Source organism: Sciurus vulgaris (assembly GCF_902686455.1).
Source record: "Sciurus vulgaris genome assembly, chromosome: 8".
Taxonomy (NCBI): domain Eukaryota; kingdom Metazoa; phylum Chordata; class Mammalia; order Rodentia; family Sciuridae; genus Sciurus; species Sciurus vulgaris.
Window position 1 is genome coordinate 94,640,410 of NC_136468.1, and position 18,198 is coordinate 94,658,607.

General features: G+C 40.8%; 1 protein-coding gene across 5 annotated transcripts in view; it reads left to right on the plus strand.

The window, feature by feature from the left end:
- Window positions 1-18,198, plus strand: part of BMPER (BMP binding endothelial regulator) — a 245,214-nt gene that overhangs the window by 175,190 nt on the left and 51,826 nt on the right. For all 5 annotated transcript variants that reach the window (XM_079150871.1, XM_079150875.1, XM_079150872.1 and 2 more), the window contains one exon: window positions 4,953-5,289. In XM_079150871.1, coding sequence (XP_079006997.1) covers window positions 4,953-5,289 — 337 coding nt within the window. The remainder of the gene's footprint in view (window positions 1-4,952; window positions 5,290-18,198) is intronic.

The window sequence follows — 18,198 nt, forward strand, 5'->3', positions numbered from 1 at the left end:
ATTAAAGCCAGAATATATTTTGATAAATTGATTTGAGACTATGGCATGCCAGCTTAGCTGAATAAAGGCAAGAAGCCAAGACAAGTCCAGGGAGCTTTCAGTTAGTGAATATATCATAGTTTCAGTGAGACAACTCTAAGTATTTATGTATTGGAGCATTCAGTAAATGGGAAAAATTCCCATTCTTCACTCTGCAGATGTGAAGAGCTTTTACTCATTCAACTTTAGAGGGATTAGTCTTGCTCAGAAAATCCAGACACCTGTTCTTGTATTCAGAAGACATGCTGCTCTGCAAATGCAGGCCCCAATTAATATATTTAAAGGAGACAACATTTTTGGTTCCCTGTAAGACGTGTACAAGATGACCCACTATTACATAGCACTAATTAGAAGCACCGTGTCTCTCTGTTTTCAAGTCAGCCCAAACACAGTGGAGTCTACTGATATGGGAATTATTAGTCAGCCACAGCCCAGTTCTCAAAGGAATCCTGGGTACTTGAAGATTACTAACAGACTGTTCCATGTTCAGCTGGCAAAACCTGGTGGAATAAGTGTACTCTTTGTAAGGATTCCATGTCGTAAAAATGAGCAAAGGATGAGACTGCTAAGAAAATAATAATAGGCCATAAATACCATAATTTGATTAGTAAATTCAACTATTCTAGGCCTTGAATTCAGTTTTACAATTTATTTTTCCATCTCCATTTCCACAATGTAAGTAATTTTTATGGCATGCCTAACACCCCAGAAGAACAATTTTCTGAAGCACACGAATTTCACGAGCCTGTTTCCTAGGAAAGAGCTGCATTCCTTTGGGTACTAAACTTACTTTGCACTTATCCTTTGAATGACACAACTTGATTTCTAGACAGTAGTGTGTCCACCCAGGCCTAACCATCTCAGTTTGAACTGCCCCTTAGGGATATTTTCTTTTTATCACCTATTGATTATTTTTTAAAAAATATCACAGTATTTCCTTGGGGTGATCTTCCACCAGATTTTTGTCTTATTTCATAAGCTTGTGTGATCAAAGGGTACTGTCTTCAAAATAGGAGCTTAAATTAGGCTTGCAGCTGGAGGATGGGAGACAGAGAGGCATGTCTTTTTGCCCCTGTGGTTTATTTACTCCGATGATGCTGCATCTGTCAGAGTAGTACAGGTGGCTCTGGAGATGGGGTGAAATTAGGCTAACAAGTGGGCTGTGACAAGGTTTGGTGGGTTAAGCATTAGCTGCCCCCACCACACACCCTGCCTCAACTCTAGAAACTTAGCAAATCATTTAAAAATATATTTCCTTTCTTCCAACTCTTTGCTGTATCACCTCTACCTGGAAGAGGTATATCAGCTCCACCTGAAATCTTTAACACACTGGGAAGGAGCTTTTTTGGTAGTGCTCTATAGTTTTTGACCTCAAAGAATATATCCTATTCCTACCCCTTTGATTTAAAATCTGAGCAGAAAAAAAATCATCCATTTTCACACATTACTGTACTATGTCTACAGATTTTGCATCTCTTCTTCCCTTTAAGTGGCAGCGGCAAAAACATTGATAAGCAAATCAAAACAAACAACATCCCCAAAGAAAAGAATAACTGCACAAACAACAAACCCGGCTTGTGGCCTGTGGCCAGGTCACACACTTGAGGGTGCAGAGTAAGTTGGTAAAGCATTCACTGAGAAAAGGGGAAATTGGAAGGTCCTTCCTAAAGTGGAAGGAATGTAGCTGCTGCTCACATCTCCAGATGGGACATATGCTTCAGCTTTAGCCTTCTGACTCTGCCAGTTATTTCTACCCAATTTCCCATGCAGAGAATTGGCAAACTCATCCCAGCTGCAGAAAGGACTATCCTTAGCCCCACAAAAACTTCCGTGATGGTTTCCTCTCATAAGACGCCTAGTTAAATACATTCCTTCAATTACAACTGATTAGTATTTTTGCCTTTCTCGACTGTAATCGACTTTTCATGGATTTTACTCTGAGAGAGGGTAAAAGGATTCACGTGGACACTTATGTAAGTGATATGGAGATAGTCAGAGTCACCCGATGTCAAATAAGTCATCTCTCTCCAGTGTGAAGCATTGCTCTGTGAAAATCCTTTTAAAATAATAATAACAACAAGGAGAGTGAATTACAAATTATTCTTTTACTTTGGAGACCATGTTTTTATGAATGAGATGTCATGGGTTTTGAGAAGTGTTTATTTAAAATACAGTGGGTCTGCATCTTTCCAAGCATGTATGGACCACCAGTCCATGGTGAAGAAAGAACACAGTGATTGGTTTGTTCACTATGAGTTGAATTCCCATGAACTCAGTTGACCAAAGTCTCAAACTTATTATATCATTGTCAGTAATGATATTGGAGTTCCTTTGGGTGTAAATTCTCAACTATTTGTGGCACTTGGAAGAACAGTATTTGCCTGCTGTCTAGGAAAGAGATTTGTAGTTTGGAAAATTTTGCAACATGGAAAATCTTTGGAATTTTGCTCTAAAAGTTAGACTTTGTATGGAATTGATTTTCGCCCCTCATTTCTCTTGCCGAGTAGCTGCCTGGCTACAGGATTGTGAGGTCAAGTTTCTTCTATACCTTGGAGAGTGTATTACAAATCATTTTATAGTTTGTTTGTCTTCTTTCAAAATGGTTATTTCAGTGTCTTAACTAGCATGAAACTTACAATTTTTTTGGATTTGCTGATTCAAAACATCAACATTACAAGGGTAATTTATTCACTTACTAAGTACATGCTGTGTGCCAGATAATGTGTTAGATAATGGAGTATGAAGAAAGATAAATTGTTTTATATGAAAGTTGTGGTTGTCAGAACTGACACCATATTCTCACAGAGATCCATATTGGGAGTCAGCGTGAGGTGTGGGTGTTGTAGCATTGTGTCCCTTCTCTCCTTACCTGGCCCCATTTCTGTCTTCTCTTCATTATGGTACTTCCAGGAAACACTCCCTATGGCTATCTTTTTTCTTATTTTTCCAGATCTATTTAATTGCTTCTCTGAATCCAGCCTTTTCTCCTAACCAAGAAATCTTCTCTGTCATTGACGTTGGACTGAGAATGCTTCTGTTCCTTCCATTTACCACACAGTGATTTCCTTAAGGGTCTTTCTGTTTATTGCTTGAGAAGCCCAGTTTTTGACCACTAGTTTATTCTACCAATAATTTTCCCTAAAGTAACTGTTCTGTGATAGTTGTGTGGTCTTTTCACAGGAAAGCTTTCTGGGCAGCCTTTTCTCAGATCGTGTTCAGACGTAGGTGGTATTAGCTTAAGAATCTTACCTCTCGAGTGTTTCTTCCTGAACTCACATTCATTAAGCTAATATTCTTGCCTATGCCAGTTTCATAGACCAACAAGATTCATTCTCAATCTCTCTTTCTTCTCCCTCCTTCTCCCCCTATTTCTCCTGTTCCATCGACACCTCATGCCCCAACTTCTGAACATTTGCTCATCATGCTGATCTTTCAGGAAAAAAGACAAAGCCTTTGAGGGGAAAAGACAATTTTCTCTTTCTACAGGTTCATAACAAACAAAATAAAAGACTAGTTTTGTCAGGAACCCAAGAGGGTAAAATTTTAAAAATCAGCAGAGAGCTATTTATAAAAAAGACACTTCCTTTGTGGTTGCTACTCTTGGGAGACAATGATAGTGACTAAGAAGAAGTCCCAGTGTAGAAATGCACATTGACCTGTTGTAAATGTTCCCTAGAGCTCATGCCATGGGTTGCTCTTGGGCATTCCCTGGCAAATAGTTCAATCATTCATAGGAGGGCTCAGGTACTGCCAGGGGATCACCACGAGAATAGTAAGTTTCCAACACACACAAAATAAAGTAAAACTAGGAAAATTAGTCACTTACTTTGGGTTGAATCTTAAAAGTCTTTTCATATAAACCTCCCTCTTGTGACCTGTGGTTCCACACAAAACATCGAAGTGGAGTTGCGAGTGTTTCTTCTTGACCAAATTTAGCTGGGCTGTGTGACATAAGCTGACTGTTCTACATGAGACACAGAAATGCCCCCATTCAGAGTCATCATTGGCTAGAGTGGCTCCTGGAAGTCTTGGGCCAGCATATCTAGAGAAATATGCATGTTTTCAGACAAACCCTCCAACATTTTAGATAGTCAGTTCAGCAAACCCAGAAGGGTCTTTGGTCATCCACCTCCTGGAGTATTCATCCACTTCCTGGATGAACAAGAAAGTACTGGCTTGATGATGGATGCACAAGAGGAACTTTTATGGATGCCTTGGTCACCTCTAGTGGTGCCTCAAATGTTGAAACTCATTAGTATCCTTGCATTGGAAGCCCCAGATATGGACACTATAAGGATTTCCCAACAATTCAAGACCAGGGAATGTGGGTCAGCAGCCCACGTCTCAGGAATGAACTTAAAATAATGAAGGAGCACATGTTTTCTCTAATATGAGTGTCATCCCTTGAAGAGGATGTATTCAGAAGCTATTCATTGCTTTAATATCTTCATTATAGTAAACAATTTGGAATTTTTCCTCTGTCCTTTGGAGTAAATACTGATATAGGGGAGTTTTTTGGATAAAGAAACAATAATAACATTAAGGAATTATAATCTTTGTTTCTTTCCACTTCCACACTCTAGTAATTGGAAAAATGAAGCACAATTTGGATTAACATAATTACTTTAGGAAAGGACAAAAATATGAACATCAGAGTAGGGTGGTCAAGCCAGAGGTACATAAATATTGTAAGGGCAAACTTCATTTGATTTAAAAATCTTAATACCAAAAATAAGTGATTTAGTAATTTATATAACCTTCAATATGGTAACCAAGGTAACCAAGAATTTTGATAGACTCAAAGAGTTCCTTGTTAGAAATTGATGGCTGTATGTACCATGTAAAGCTATGCACACATGGGAATTATTGGGAGATTCAGGAGTGCTTGAACTCCTTTTCCCCTTCTCCTCTAGGTTTGGAAATATCCTGGGATGGAGACAGTTTTGTGGAGGTCATGGCTGCCCCTCATCTCAAGGGCAAGTTGTGTGGCCTGTGTGGCAACTACAATGGACATAAACGTGATGACTTAATCGGTGGAGATGGGAACTTCAAGTTTGATGTGGATGACTTTGCCGAATCCTGGAGGGTAGAGTCCAATGAGTTCTGCAACAGACCCCAGAGGAAACCAGTGCCCGAACTGTGTCAAGGTACAGTAAAAGTAAAGCTCCGAGCCCATCGGGAATGCCAGAAGCTCAAATCTTGGGAGTTTCAGACCTGCCACTCGACAGTGGACTATGCTACTTTCTACAGGTAAGTATGATGTTCTAGGGGTGCGGTGGGGTTACAGACCCAGGACAGACTTGATCTTGGAATAGAGTCTGTCAAATCTCCTGCTAGGCAAAACAAGGCCCCCCAAATTCTTTCTGTTCAGTAGCTGATCTTGTCTTGAGTTAGCCTTACATGATGTCTCAAGTTGGGAAATTGCAGGAAGTATTCTAGGGCTAGCTTCTAGGCCACTCTGTAGTTTTGTATGTCCACAGATTTACTTAAAAGCTATTGACACCACAGGCCTTTTCCAGAGCGATAACTTGACCCTAAGATTATGGAGACTTTCCCAAATTCTGGCCTCCACTATGGTGGTATAGGGCAAGGGTGATTTCCTCAAATGGAATCTCAAATCACTGGCCAATTTTGGGTGTTTGCTTGAGCTCCCTTATTCTAGGTCTGAGGAAAGTTCAGGTTAGCCTCATAGCCTAACCCAGACCAAATCTGCGCAAGGCAAATAAGGAAGTCATTGGAAACAAGGTTTGAGGTTGGAGGAAGGAAGGGCTCTCCAACAGTTGGATTCCGTGACCTCTTCTGACTATTTAACTACCTTCTACATAGTGCAACTGGCTACGAAGGAGACTTGAATTTGACTTCCGTGCCACAAGATTGTGTTTGTGAGTTGATGAGTTTGGCCTGGTTGTACTTCCATTTACTGCACAATTCCACAGGTTCAAGAGCTAAGGCTGCCTATAACTTTAACCACTATGGGTGTGGGAGGAAACATGAGACGAACACAGCCCAAAAGGCCTTGTTTAAGTGATTTGCCTGTGCCTCTTAAAATTAGGAAACTCCTGTGGTCTGCAACCACAGAGAGGTTATTTTTACTCTTTAATTGCCACCAGTTTATTTCCCCTAGCGCTCATTAAATGTGATATTTTTTTATTTGATCTTTGGACATAAAAGATAAAGTTCTATAAAGGCAGCTTAAAGTGGGGTGGAAAAAAAGACTGTCCCTGTCATCACAAATTCACGAACATGGCTGCATCTGCCAAACCATTTGGCTCCAAGTCATACATTTAGCTCTTTCAAACCATTTTCCTGCTATAATTTGAGTTCTCCGGGTTCCCTTCTTTCTCCTCCTTGCATCACTCTACATTGACCCCATCCCTTTTCTACTGAAATTGAGGGATCTGAATGTAAGACTTAAGTGAGTTAAGTGCTTGGACAAACCAGGCTTCATTTGGAATTAAACATCTTCCCTTGAAGATCTGATGGGAAGCAGTAGAATATAGCAATTGAGAGTTTTGTGGTTTCCCAGAGCTTGAAATTCAGACAGGTTGTACAACCTTGAACAATTACCTGAGCTCCACAAACCTCAGTTAGCCTATCTGTGAAGTGGGGATAACAAAGGAACCGGCCTTGAAGGGTTGCCACTCAGATTCAGTGGGATGGCCAGCACAGGTGCACGTGCTGGGCACAGAACCCACACGTAGTGAGCACCCCCTAACTCTTCACTGCTGTTTCTTCTTCCACTATTACTTAAATAACAAACAAGAAGGCCTCTTTTTGAAGCTCTTCCATTTGAGTCACAGATTTGGATTGGATTCTCCTCTGATTAAAACAGAGTGGAAAGGTTGTGCTTCTCCCAGACCTTTGGTAGTCTACCCCTTGGATCAAAACATTGTATTGAAAACAAAAATCGGAGAGCAGGCTTGCAGAGATTAGTCCCTTTTTCCAAATTTCTCTCGCTTTGGCATTTGGTGATTTAATTAGTGTTATGATCCCTGGACTACAGCAAGAATATGATGAATGTCTTGGCAGAAGTCGTGAGAGGCGATAACTTCGACATGCATGAGCAGAGAGGATGGGAATCCTATGGCGATCACTTCTGCCCTTTAAAGGTGCCACGGAGACTATGGATACACAATGGAAGTCGCTCATTTGAGTCAGGGGCTGGATGTGCCCAGTTTGGGCAGCTCCTGAGCAAGTTCTTGGGATTTAGTGCTTGTAGGCTCAGAGGTCAGGATGTGGGCTTGTGTTGTGCTCATCGGTGGCACGTTGTAGTGGCAGAGTGCCCTCCAAAGCCTGCCACTCTTTCCGGGGAAGGACGGAGGCACTCCAGAAGGGAGAACTAGACTGTAGGGTGGTTCTGTCTATCATACATCCTGCTGCTGATCTCACTCCCCAATAAAACAATGCTTTCTCATGCATTTTGAAGTGAGGTGGTTTGTGTTGGGCAGATCCTGGAATTTTCTCCTTTCTTCCAAACCCTTATGTTGCAGAAGAAAACAGAGTGCAAAAAAAGGGGGAAAGGTGATTCTCTTTTCTGCAGAGTTCTAGGGAGGACCAAATATCTGGGTTTCTGGGAACACTTTATGAAACAATGAACTGAGAAGGAACCCCAGGTAGGGTTAAACCAGACTGGACCCAATTCTGAGTCTGTCACTTAAAATTTGTGTGACCCTGTTGTCCAGCTGAGTTCCAGATCTCTTATCTATAGCATTGGTGTGACAATGACTACCTGGTAGGACTGCTGCTCTGCACTGTCCATGGACAGTGTGTTGTTGTTGGTGCAGAAGGTGCTGTTTTACAGCATTCCAGTCTTTCAGTGGTAAATTTAAGCCCCTCCCCCCAGCCGTTTACCTTTCTGTTTGTTGACATTTCCCACTTGCATCATGGAGAACTAATTTGATAGATTCTCACTGATGAAGCCTTGGAACAATTTCATAATGAATTGTTCCTCTTTCAAGACAGAAAAAAAAAAAAAAAAAACTACTTGATGTTTCTGTCTTGGAGCAAAGGAAAAACAGCAATCAAATGACATCACACATGTAAATTTTTGCTCATATATTTTATGTAATTGATGGAATTTCTGAAAGGAATCTGAAAATATGGCTGAGATATTTTTTTCTCTGTTCTTACATGACTAAAGAATGTTATCTTGATATCATGAACAGACATATACATAAGTGGTCTTGGAATTCGATTCCTTTTATTTTCCCCTCATCCTTCAAACAAATATCTGTATTTTCCTTTAAGGACAAAGAATAAAGTAGTTTAACATGTTCATACAACCTTTCAAGCATCTGTGTTTGCCGTAGAGAGAAGGGAGGGAGTAAGGAGGGTATTTCTATGAGCAAATGTTGCAGATTTGGGGTTTTCTTAATCATATGACACATTCCACCAGGCAAATTCTACTACAAATATAAGATAACATATTTTTTAGAGTCAAAATAATAATTCATATTCCTCTGAGTTAGAGTTCACTTTTGAAATATCTATGGTTTGTAGGCTTTGGTATTTAACCTAATTCAACATTTTTAATGGAAAACTGGCCATTGTTTAACTACTTGAAAAACTACCATTTGTCAATGAATAAGAAGTGGGTACATATTAGTCAATACTTATTTTTTCTTTTTCTGAAAACTTTTCAAGATTTGCTAACTTTTAAAATTTTCATATCGGTTTGACCCCTCTTGGCTAATTTGGTATAAAAAATGACCTGATCAAGTTCTTTGTAATCGGAATAATTTTCTTTAATTAACCAATTGATTCTGTGTAGGTGCAAAAATAATTTAGCAACAAATCACATAAAAATGCTGACTTTGTTGATAACATGTTTTAAGTCTCAGCTTTGCTAATTGACTTTTCCTTAAATTAGATAATCCCCTTTAGCAATTTTTTTTCATTCTTCTCTATTGGTGTGCTATGGGAAATTCCTGCTGGCTACAGGGGTAGTATACTGTGGATATATTAATGTGAAATCGTTTGGATGATATTTGATTTACATGTAGGCTTCTCTGAGGAGAAAGGCTTGATTGTGTTCATGTTTATTTTCTCATTTCTCATTTTCCTTTCCCTCACCCAGCCTCATGCCACTTCTCCTTTGTGTTCCAGTTGCTAACTGAGAAGTCCAAAAGGGATTGAGATCCTTAGCAGCCAATTCCAAACCCACCTGCCTGCTGTTGCCTTAGGCCCACGGCACAGAGGCTGGGAGATGGCTGGTGCTGTGTGGGCCAAAGTGGAGATTGGGAGGGCTTCCTATTCCTTGTGCTGGCCAAGCACCAGCAGTGGGCTTTCCCCCAATTCAGACCCACATCTCAGATGACATAGTTCCTACTGAGTATATCCTGCCAGTAAAAGGCAGGACTGCATTTCAGAGAAGTCGGGACAATGAAGGCAGAGGGCAGTGAAGCCCGTTCACAGACTGCAGGCATCTCAGCACTGCTGTCCTCCTGCACTCTCCTTAATGGGTTGTAATTCACCAGAGCAACAATTCTGTTCGCTTGTTCAGTTTGGTAAAGTGTCTGGGGATTCCCAGTCTAGGAAATGTTCTTTTCTTTCCATGCAGTGGTTTTTACAGCTGTAAGGAATTGAAGTAATGCCAGAGGATTCGCAGATGTGTCCTTTCCTGCTGAGGTACTGGGAGGTAGGAGACGGGAGGTAGCATAAGAGAACATTGGAACAGGGACAACACAATGGTGTTGGATATACTGGGATCCTGGGACTGCCGGTGGCTTTCTTCCAGAGGAAGATCACAGCCTTCCTGAATAATCCACTTTGTGTTCCCTATGAAGCAAACTAATCACCTATTATAAAGAAAGAAGAGAAGATCCAGGCAAGGAGTACAGACTTTATATGCCTGTGTGAGAGAATCAAAACTAACTCCTGTTCTCTAATTAAAATCAAGTCAATGTACTTCAAAGAAGGACATGCTTGGAACATATTTGTTTACTCTTTTAATTACTTTGTCGAGAACTAGTACTAGAGTTCTAAATCAAATGGGATGTTTATTTTATGGGCCTTACTTTTTACTTTGGCCGGCTCCGCTTTCAAGATGAGTTGTCACTCTGAATCTGTGATTAAGGTATGCTGACACCAGGTGGCAGTAGACACCTCAGTTGTACTACCTACCAGACTTCGGCTCTTAGAAGTTCAGTTTAGAAGTTCAAAATATTCTCCCTATTAGTTAGCGTTCTTTCTCTTTTCAATTCCCTGCCCCACCTCTCAACTTCTACCTTAACTTGACTATCTAAATACACATTATATGTTTCTGCATCTGGATTGGTCTTTCTCCTATTTTCCTGATGGTCCTCATTTTCTTCATTGATTTAAGCTGAAGATACAATTCAAGTTCAATTCTAGCCTGTGTAAATACTCGTTCTTTAGTTTCTTACTTTCTCTGATCATGTTTGTCATCACTTAGCACGTACAGTATGTTGTATTGTTACTGAATTTCTCCAGCATTAGATTTTAGGTTCCCTGAGAATGTTCACCCTTTTGCATTTCACCCAGAACTACCTCTGGAAGAGCTGCTCTTCCCAGCCGGCCTCACATCTTCATCCTCTAGGATCTTCGTGTTACTTTTGCTGGTCTCCAATCTGGACCTCAGGTCTCTAACTTCATGCTCAGTTATACATGTACAATCAGAATGTGCCCAGGTCTTTTCAGGCAGTAGACTGGTCAGAGTGAGCAGGGCGTCTGGGCCATCTTTTATGCTCCCAAAACTGTGAACACTTCTTACTAGATGAATCTATACTGTGCCTATGGCAGGACAGGTGCCACCTCTGAGCCTCAGTGTCTGCCTTTGCCTATCACAATTTACTTGCAAGTCACTTGGACTTTCTGGCTCCAGTTCAATCCCTCAGCTGGTATTTGGTCCTGTCAACACATGAGGTATTTTGACCCAAAGATGTTTCTGCCTGACCTTTTTCAGGTGGTCTTAAGACCTCAAATTAACTTCCTCTCATGGCAGCACAATGGCTTTTCCTTTGATAGGGTGATCTTACCAAGTCCAGCTGGTCTTCTGTCCTGGTACCACTCAGCTTTCCCACAGTAAAGTCACATCACTCTGCCTTGTTGAATTTAAGTTTTTTGTTTTGTTTTGTTTTGTTTTGCCAGGCCAGACCCAAAGCCTTGAGGTATCCTTTCGACCTTTCACCTCAGCCACAGGTAGAGTCTTCCCTGTTGGATCCACCAAACTGACCAAGAGAAAGGTCTTAATTTGTTTTCAAGCTGCCTGGAGTTTAGCTCCAAAGAGCCGTTCCTGGTTAGTTCAATTTTCTTGAAGACAAAGTAAAAAGAAAGATATGAATATGCAAAAAAAGAATGAAGAGGCATAGAAAGTCATTTTACTCAAATCTATAATCTTGCCATTTTTTATTTTTCATATTGAAGAGACAAATACTATACCTAAAAGAAGAAGAAATGAAGAAAACCACACTTAACAGACAGGCTAACCTAGGGGGAGAGATTGGTCAACTGCTAGCTAACCAACTACAGAGACAGAGAGCCGCCCACACAAGGCTACCCTCAGTTTGACATCATCTAACCATCTTCAGGAACAATAATGTGCCTAGAACATCAAAAGGTGTCACACCCATGGGGACAATTTAACATAGTAAAGGATTCAGATTAAAATCAAAAGAAACACATAGGCTAGATAGTCCAGGAAGTACCCAAATGTGGAGCTCTTCTGTTCTTTCTGCATGGCGTCCTGGACTGGTGTTAACTTCTCTAAGCCACAGTATGTGGCCATATTCACTGGGTATTTCCAACCAGATAACTAGCCTGAGTCGTATGTGCCCAGAGTTTCTGTTAGGGCTTGGTCACATGCTGCCTGTGTGACTGATCTATAGTCTTCAGCCCTTATGGGAGGCCTAGTGGGTAATGCCTTTGGTCTCCAACTTCTTTGAAGATTGGAACTGTTATCACATGGCACAAAGCTTCCATCATAAATCCCACTGATAACTACCTGGTGATCGCAACCCTCAACCAAAAAAAAAAAAAAAAAAAAAAAAGTCACTGTTGAGCAGGACATTCCAAAGGCCTAGAGACCATCTCTTAGTACTCAAAGGCAAAGGCCACACTCTCCTTGGGCAAGGTTAATTTTTTAGTACATAACCTTCCTAGCTCAAGGTCAAATGCAATTTTGATTTGATTTTATAATTTTGGCTTTGAGTTTATTTTAAGCATAAACATTCTAGAATCCTGCAGTGTTTCTCCTCAGAAAATTACCTTCCGAGATGCAATTAGATGAGGCTTTTGAACACAGATTTGAATGAGTGTCATTGTAGCAAGTAAAACACTAATTATTTTGTAGCATCTCTCTTGGCTGCTTAGGGAACTCCTTGATTACTTCTTAGTAAGCAGGAGGCAGTATGGTGTAACTTCATTATCGTTTCATTATTTATAGATGTAAAGCCCTTTGCTTCTGTGAAAATGAGGCCAACATGAGTAATGATTTCCGCATTTCACTGTTGATCTAATCAGGACACCAAGAGGTGAAAGGATTCATTCCAGGCCTCCTGTGGAGCCTGAACAGCTAGCCTGACAGAAACACATGGCCTGGTTCTCTTTTAGAGAATGTGGCAAGGTTGCCATGGCAGCTTCTAGATCTTGTCATTGTCCACTCAGGTTTTCACACGTCCTGTTTCTGACTTGAACTTCAGAGAAGTTTGTTATTTAAATGGCTTCTTTCAAAAGCTTTCCATGAAGCACCAGCTATGTGTCAGGTACTGTGGTGAGGGTGCTGAGTGTCAGGGACTAAACAAGGGAGACAAAGCTCTTCCTTCAGAGAATTCATAGCTATAAATGAGAAATGGGACCATTCCCAAATGCAAGAAGTATAATGAAGGAAATAGAGTAATATGACAGGTGTCACCAGGGACTGCCCACTTTGAATTAGGTCAACTGCTCCCCTGTGAGAGAAGCCCACCAATCATATGAGGCCCCATTCTGGAAAGGGCAAGGCCTCTCTGAAGCCCAGGAAGGAGGTTGCCATGGCTGCTGCTTTTAGAAAGTGAGGGGCAGTATGGTATCCAGTGGTGTCAAAGAGGCTCTGCAATCAGTCTCCTGGGCCTGGTCACCTTCTGAGCTCCTCCACTTATATGTCATTGCTGTTGGGCAGGTAAGTATGTAAGAGAGGATGGTGGAGGGGCTCCTATAAGGCCAGTTTGGAGTGAGGACTGCATTAGGCACTCCATGTGAGGTACTCATCCAGGCCTGGCATAGGACTACGCTTAGTCAATCTAGTTTTATGTTGTTTCACTGCGCTGAAATATAAACCTGCTTGTGTGGAGCTTGCCTTCAGAGTGACCTGTGCCATCTGGTGCTAGTACCTGAAAAAGTGTTTTTCTTTTATATTACATGGTCATTTCTAGATCATCCAGAAGAACTTCTTCCTATCTTATGCAGAAATTGATACTTTTTCCTAAAACAAAACAAAACAAAACCAGACACTACTTTGGAATTAATTAAAAATTTCACAGTGTGCTTTTCATAAATTATTTCAGTTGATAGAATAGAGATGGATGGGAAGGTGCCAAAGGGATAATTAATTCTATAAGATGAATTTGAACTTAAAAAATATTTGAGTTCATCCTCTATATGCTTTATAGAGTGGAAGTGGAGAAGAGAAATTCATGTGTCGTGATTAGGTTTTATTGGGACTCAGGGTATAGGAAAAGAATGTTGGACACATTTTAACTATTTTGATACCAGCTTTATTTTATTTTATTTTTTAGATAGTGATATGAGCTTCATTTAACCTTTACATAGTAACTCAAGGGTAATAATGGAGTATCACATGCAGTTAGGCATTTCTTTCCTGGGGGATACTTGATGAGGAAGAAGCTTATGAGCTCAATTTGGTATTTACATTTTTTTATTGGCTTATGTCTTCTTGTTATAGCTTCCTCTGTCCTATTTCATTCTCCTGTTTAGACAGAGAAAGTAATGTTATTGAATGATGTTTGTAAAATAATTATTAAAAGGTTCTCAAAGAAGACCCAAGGTCCTTAGGAACAAAGTTCTTAGGAACTTCAGTCCCTGGGCTGTACTCCTTTTCTGTTCACAGTGGTTATCAGACAGCTCAGGGCCAAGTTTGTGACCCATTTCTATCAAGTGTACACAAGTTTAAGGCATGGATTTTATTTTAAAAATTAATCTCAAGCCTAGTTTCACTTTCCTCTTTCCTGTTTTCTTCATTCACTAAGTTTCATTTTATTTCATTCTGCATGTGGTTTTGCAAGCTGACTTAAGTCTTTCCTGGAAACAGTTAAGGAATAAGTGACAGTGGTCATGAGCAAGGGATCTAATCCCTCCGAGCTTCCATTTTTCTTTTTCATTGTGAAGTGGGGATAATATCTTTACCCAAGATGTTCTCATGAGACTGAGGTTTCTCTTATACATCCCAGGCACAGTGACAAGGAGTCCACTGACACTGGCCACATGGTCATGAGGACATGTCTGAACCTGTGGTTTCAGCTTGCCCTTTGGAAAATCAAGATACTCAGTGGGGTGACAAAACTCCTCAGAATCAGGAGCACCTGGGGGTGGGTGTCCTCAGAGGCAGCCCTGTATGGCTGGTTTTCATCAAACCACATACAGATTGGTTGGGACTTTGATGTGTTATGAGTCTAGCATCGTGACTCAGTGAAACCACATGGTCAGACACGGTGTCTTGTGAAATCAGCTGGTGTTCTGGCAGCCATCATGTGCTTCTCAAAGTAGGCACGCTGAACTCTGTGCTGTCTGGGAGCATGTCAGGGATCCAGGACACGGCTCAGGGCTGGACTGGATTTGAAGTTCACCAGGACTCTGTCCATTTCCCCATCAAGTTAACCAAAGTTGAAATCCATGGGGCATATGCAAAAGTCAGGGCTGAGGGGAGGTATTTGTATTCCTGGATGCTCCAACACACTGTTCTCAGTTTACATAAATCTAAGATTGTCTCATCTTCCCTTTGACCTGGCAATTCAGAAGAGCATCAGGGATGCTGAACTGTCCACTCCATTCACACACACAGCTGGGCTGTGGTGCAGCTGGCTACCAAGTATTCACATATGCATATCTTTAAAAAAAGGGGAAAAAACCCTGGAGGTGGGCAATTTTATTGAGAAATTAAGTGGTGAGGAAATTATATTCTTATATCCACAGACCTCTTTTCTAGGTTAATAGTCAATTATTCATGTCTAAGAGGCAATCAATCAACCAATAATAAATTACAGTAGGTATATATTACCTCTTGTGGAAAAGAAAGTGCATAAGCCCTTTTGTAGTCATGATTGATTGATTACATCATTACAACAGGCGCTGTTCAAGGTGCTGGAGTGAATCAGATACAGGACCCGAGGCCTGAGGATCTGGCAGGTCAGGCATGTGAATGAGAAAGATGAGTGACCTGGAGTGTCAATAGAGAGAGATGGTTTCTGATGGAGGATGTGCTAGGTGCTCTGAGAACCCATATCCTGCCAAGGGGATGGCTTCCTGGAGGAGGTGGCATGATCAAAGCCAAAGACAGCAAAAGCCTGGTTCCAACAACCAAAGAAAAGATGTTCTGTGGTGTGCCACTGATGTCAAAGTTTGTGGACAGTAAGTCAGAGACAGAGGCTAAGTCATTATGGTTTTACGCCCTTGACTTCATCAGTCACAATGGGGTGTGACTTTCTCCCTTACCTGAGAGCAGGTCATACTGAGCAGTGGTTCAGTAAAGCTTAGGACTGTTGATTCATCATGTATTTCTCAATAGTTTTTAAAATACCTATTACATATTCCATGTGTTCTTAAACTCAAGATTCAGAATCACCTACAGAGCTGATTCAGTGGGCCTAGATAAGCCTAGAAAATTTGCATTTCTGACTAATCCTGGACAGCAGGGCACATCCTGAGAACCATCACCTCAGGTGGAGTGATTACTAGAAGAATCCATTCAGGTTCCTGTAGGAACTTAATTCTCTGAATCTTTGTTTTTGCAGAGATGTTTATTTGACTGATGGGCATAGTTTTTTGGTCCCTGTATCATCAGCCAGTCTCCAAGTTGAATCTAGAGTGAGTCTGTGGGTGAGGGGGGTCAGGAGATAAGCCTTTGTCTACCTAGACCAAAGTGGTAAATTCTTGGTGTGTAGTTTAAAGTATAAGACCCAGAGTTAAGCTCTTTATGTCTTAAAAAAAAAAAAAGAAAAAAGAAAAAAGGTCTTACTACTTCCTGACTTCCAAGGTCATGACCAGAGAAAGTGCTGGATTTGCTCAACTGGGGCATTTGTGAAGTGAGAATTAGAATCCAAAGTCAAAGTTTTCCTGGTCACAGAGATGCTTCCCACAGTGAGGCCCGCCTGGAAAGCCATCCTGGTGACTTTTAGATGAATTACCCAGCACCTTGCAAGAGATGGGGAGAAAACACTGGATACAATGCAGCTTTGTTGCTGGACAGAGTTAAAGTCCAGCATTCCTGTGCAGAGGCAGAGCTGTCCGGACCCTCTCCTCCCCCTTATGCAGGATGGGAAGGCCCAAAGCTAGGAACCCAGGCCTGTGAACCCAAAACAGCCAACAGGATGTGTCTGTAAAACTCCATTTCCTTTTTATGGGCGTCAGGCTTTTAAAGAGTTTGGTCAATGGGCACCAAGAATAGAGAAATAAATGCTTTGCAAGGAAATCGGGAAATCTGGTGACGATACTGGAATTAATAATTCTTTTAACATGAAAGAGCTGTTCTTTATGATCTTTACTGTCTTACCTAGTGTTAGGAGTTTAAAGGGAAGGGGACAGAGGAGCTGGTTTCTTCATTGCCTCCCTAGCAAATGGCCCATGTGTGAGTATGAAGGTAGGATGCACATGGGCCAGAAGAGTTTTCAGAAACCCTGAAAGCTTTTCCATATGAAAAGGAAACCAGGAAATTAGAGTCTTCATTTTGTCTTTGTGATCAAAGCCAGGGAGGAAAGATATTAAGCAGATACTGACCCGAAGTTGTGTAGCCACTGTGAGGATTTATTGACCTGGATAGCAAACATGGACTGTGGGAAAGCCAAGGTCAGTATTTTACTTCAGTAGAAAAGAGATCAGATGTTGCCTGAAAATAGAGACCTGGGGGTCCACTGCCCTTGGAAGTCCTGTGAGTCCACTGCCCTTGGAAGTAGGATGTAACAGTAATTATTGGTTCAGTGTGCATTAAGTGCCTGCAGTTGGAGGAAGTCTAATAAGTCCCTACAGTGTTAATAAGACTGGACAGTACTGTCATAGAGTGCATGTTTTCGAGTGCTCACTCTGTGCCACGTGACAGTTAAGAGCTGTACCTACATAAATGGGTCTCTTTGTGTGACTCAGGAAACTGAGCTAAAAGGAGTTAATACTGTCCAATAGCCAAGCAAGAAAAAAGCAAAGCCAGGATCTGAAACCAAACCTGTTTGACCCAGAGCTTGTGATTTTGACCATTACCACCATAATCTGGTAATATTCCTCCCAAACCCATCTCTGACCCCAGCTTTCCTGTTTTCTAAACTGAGCTAAAATGCATGGACTTTGTAAATGTTTCACATACTACTATTTATTCTCTGAAGGATTTTATTTTGGAAGTTTTTTCCCCAACCAAATTTGCTGTTCAGATATTAGAAATAATGCGCTGTGGTTTATGTTGGTTGAATTTTAAATAAACTAACGTAAATTAAACAAATTTCATTTTACCCTATTCATCTTTTAAAGACAAATATACAATATGGATTTCAAAATGATGACCTTTCTCAGATTGCACATTTTTTTTTGTTCCACATTATTAATTCTAGAGATAATACACACTAATGACTGACATAGCTCTGGGAGATAGAGCTCACCATGGAACTGGGATCTTTAATTCTAATGCTGTGTACTTTTAAATCATTTCCTGTGTTTTCATCTTCTTTTTGCTTTTAGACACTGCTTAAAAATTTCTAAATATCTTGTGCTTTAGAAATTTCTAAAGAAAGAAACTTTTTAATCTCACATCTTGATTACAATGTTTCCAATTGATGTGATCCTGTGACTTAGTGATTCCTAACTTTAGGGAAGCCACAATCTGTTTTGGGATTCTGAAGGTAACTAAGACTCCTTTTCCGGGAAGAGTGCACATCCTGGGTACATACATCAGGGGATTCTTTGTCTTGGGGTCAGTGGAAACTGGGATAAGAAACCCTGCTTCCT